Genomic DNA, 3,571 nt, shown 5'->3' on the forward strand with positions numbered 1-3,571 from the left:
TTTGGGAGGCCTCAGAGGTATTAATTCAATAATGAGGAATTGCTGGGGGACATCTTGATAATTGCAGTTGAGCCCCAGAGACAGAGAGATGATCCATATTCAGAGGGTTTCCACATTCTTTAAGGGCCCTAGGCCTCCACTGCCTGCTCCTTTTCCTTACTCCTTTCACTAGGGATGAAGGGCTGGGTGGATATTCCTGTCTAGACAGACTCACACGTACAAAAGCTGCCCACCAGCCTGATCTCATCTACCAGTCTTTTCAAGTCTCTGAGCCTCTGTGCTAGAGCCTTTCTGTGGTCCACAAGTTGATTTGAAGGCCATGGAATGTTCTGGATGCCCTCCTTTCAGGAGACTTGTAAATGATCACCCCATTTTGGAGTCTTGATTTTTCTTGCTTGGGTTGCTGTCTAGAAATCCAACCAAGCTGAGTTGCTAGTACTCATAGTAACCAACTCAAGGTGGATATTTGAACGATAGAAATGTCTTTCAGGTCCCCCCCCCCCGTATTCCTCTGGGATAATTTACATTATATTTTAATATAACTTTATAGGCCTAGAGTTCATTCTTAATTTTTTTTCTTACTTGTATGCAGTCACAACCCAGCCCTAAAAATATTAATGTGTTCGGGGAAGAAGGAACATCTCTTCTCAGCTGTGGGTGTGATGAGCAGGTCATATAAAAATAATTTCATGCTCTTTGGGGTTATTTTTAGGATGATGGTAGCTGCGATGTTTCAGGTAAAGGTCTCTATTAAAACTGCTTCTTATTAACAATTAGGAAAATACCTCTGGCTGAAACCACCGCCCTCGTGCCCTAGAAATACCTTACTTAAATACCCTGTTCAAACCACATTCCCCAAAAGGCCTGTTAGCTCTGAAGATGGGCAAAGGCTTCTCTTGTCAAGCCTTTGATTTCTAGGTGCAGGCGATTCCTGTCTCTAGAACGTTCCCTCCACCACCCCCCCCCAACACACAGCCAGGTCCTGCAGAGCCTCTGAAGGCAGCCAGTTGTGGCCCCCCTATTTCATGTCCCAAGAAAACAAGTCCCCGAAAATGTTCACTTGGGTGTCAGTTATTGTGAGAATTTTCTCCCATCCTGCAGAGCTCCCAAACTTAGGACAGTGAGTGCACTTAGGAGTTCACTACAGCTTTCTAGAAAGAAAGGAAGGAACTGCTTTGCCTTTCCTCGCTTTTTGTTTTCATTTCCAGGCAGAGCAGAGATTGTTTTCCTCATCCTCGAATAAACCCCAAATGTGAGAAAGAGCTGAGAGGGCAGCACCACCAATCTCTTCATCTCACCCCTTTTCCCTAGAGTTCCAAATACCTGCTTTCACTTTGCCTCACTAAGCCGTCGGGGTGGGGGTCATTCCCACTTTACAGATCCGAAAACTGAGGTTCAGGGGAGTTTTAAGGAACTTGCCTGAAGTCCTGCAGCCAAGCCGGGGCCAGCGCAGACAAAACAAAACCAACTCTTTTCTTGAAGCTTGGAAGCCTGGGCTAATGGGACTGAATAGTCACTAGAGAGGAGTTGAGACTGGGCTCTGTCCCATTGCACCTTGGCATCCACGAACCCCACCTAAGCCAGCGGCGAGGAGGGGGCGCACCCGCAGTGAGGGCAGGCCTGGCGGGCGCCGCCGAGCCCCCCGCGACCCCCCCCCCCCCCCGGCCTCTCTCCACCTTTGCAGGTGTGGTTCCAGAACCGTCGGGCCAAGTGGCGCAAGCGGGAGAAGGCCGGCGCCCAGACCCACCCCCCGGGGCTGCCTTTCCCGGGGCCTCTGTCGGCCACGCACCCGCTCAGCCCCTACCTGGATGCCAGCCCCTTCCCCCCGCACCACCCCGCGCTCGACTCGGCTTGGACCGCCGCCGCCGCCGCCGCCGCCGCCGCCTTCCCGAGCCTCCCGCCGCCGCCCGGCTCGGCCAGCCTGCCGCCCAGCGGGGCCCCGCTGGGCCTGAGTACTTTCCTGGGAGCCGCTGTGTTCCGGCACCCCGCCTTCATCAGCCCTGCGTTTGGAAGGTAACCTAGAGCCTCCGAGGCCGGCCGGCCTGCCTGCCTGCCTGCCTGTCTGTCTGTCTGTCTGTCTGTCTGTCTGTCTGTCACACACATGGATGCCCGGGTCAGGGAGGAGGCAGGAGATGAACAGGCTGCACACAGCTTTTTCTTTGGCTCTATCCCAGACTTAACACCCCCCTCCCCGCCCCCCCTCCCTGTCTCCATGGTCCCTTGGGGAAATCACAGTGGGTCTTGTAGGGACTGACTCGGGGCCCGAGCTGGAAGCGGGGGGGGGGGGGGGGGGGGGAAACAGTCCCAGGCACCTCGAGGAACCAAAGCCAAGCGAGGAGCAGCAGCGTTAGGTGCGGGCCGCAGCCCCCTCGCCAGCCGCCCGGGGCCCCCCGAGGTGCAGGTGCGTCTGCTTGTAGACTGCTGAGCAGGGGGTGACTTCTCAAGTTTTGCCAAAGTCCTTCACACGCCCCCCCCCCCCCAAAGGCCGGGGCCACCCTGCTATGGGGTTCCTCTGGGTGCATAGAATGATTTCTTCTTCCCCAGCCTCTATCCTTGTTACTCATATGACCCGATGCCAAGGATGCCCCTATATGCGCAACCGTGGAGCCCCACAGCGGCGCGAGACTGCGAAATAAGACACTGCTCATCGTGTATGATGACTCCTTTTCTTTAATGAACCATCGAATGACGAAATGAAAAAAAAAAAAAGATCTGTATAACCACACAGACAAAGAAACAAAAGAGGGTGCATTAAATTGGGAAGAGCAGAGAAAAATAAAATGAATGTTGCTTCACTGATCTCTCTTTGGGAGAACAAAGAAATAATAGATTCATCCAACTGCACAGTTAACCGAAATCCTCCTAGAGCAAATTAGACTTGAAGTCAAAAGTAGTTTCTTGGACCCAACTAATAAAATAGTGAGAGCGTGGAAGTATAGTTAGTGACTCAGTTTACTGAATGGAGCCAGGCCCTGCCACCTCCTCCCCCCCCCCCCCCCCCCCGGGTCACACATTTGTCGCTTTGTGGAAGAAAACAATTTGAAGTCTTGAGTCTCCTTCTCCCCACTTGCCCTCCCTGCCAGCAAATGACTTGTCCAACAGGCGAACCCCGGCTGGAACAGCCTTGGAGATTCAGGGTCTGGAAGGGTTGGGGGGGGTGGCCGGGGTGGCAGTCACAGGAGGAAGGGGGCTCCGGCAACCCAGGTGGGCTCATTTCTAACTGTGCAAGTGCTGACTGGGCCCCGCGGGGGGCTGGAGCCCTAGCGGTCTGGGGGATGAGGTGGCGGCGGCGCCGGGTGGAGGTGGGGGGCTTGGGGCGGCGGTGCGGGGTGGAAGGGCTGGCGGTCCGCACGCCCAGCAATCCCGGCGCCGCCTGGAGGCGGTGGCGCTGGCGGGGGGCCTGGGGCTGGAGGCCACAGGGCCCCAGAAGGCAGCCGGGAAAGGGTGGCCGCCTGGCGCCGGGACCTGGGGCCTAAGCCCTCTACAGAGCGGAAACCAACAGGCGGGCGCCCCCCACCACCTCCCCCCAGGCCTTGGCGGGGCGCCGGGCAGCTTGGCCCGGCCCGGGAGG

General features: G+C 56.1%; 1 protein-coding gene across 1 annotated transcript in view; it reads left to right on the forward strand.

The window, feature by feature from the left end:
* Positions 1–3,571, forward strand: part of Acot9 (acyl-CoA thioesterase 9) — a 27,110-nt gene that overhangs the window by 5,595 nt on the left and 17,944 nt on the right. Inside the window, 1 exon segment of the mRNA XM_048335492.1 lies at positions 713–737. Coding sequence (XP_048191449.1) covers positions 713–737 — 25 coding nt within the window.

Source organism: Perognathus longimembris, chromosome 28 (assembly GCF_023159225.1).
Source record: "Perognathus longimembris pacificus isolate PPM17 chromosome 28, ASM2315922v1, whole genome shotgun sequence".
Taxonomy (NCBI): domain Eukaryota; kingdom Metazoa; phylum Chordata; class Mammalia; order Rodentia; family Heteromyidae; genus Perognathus; species Perognathus longimembris.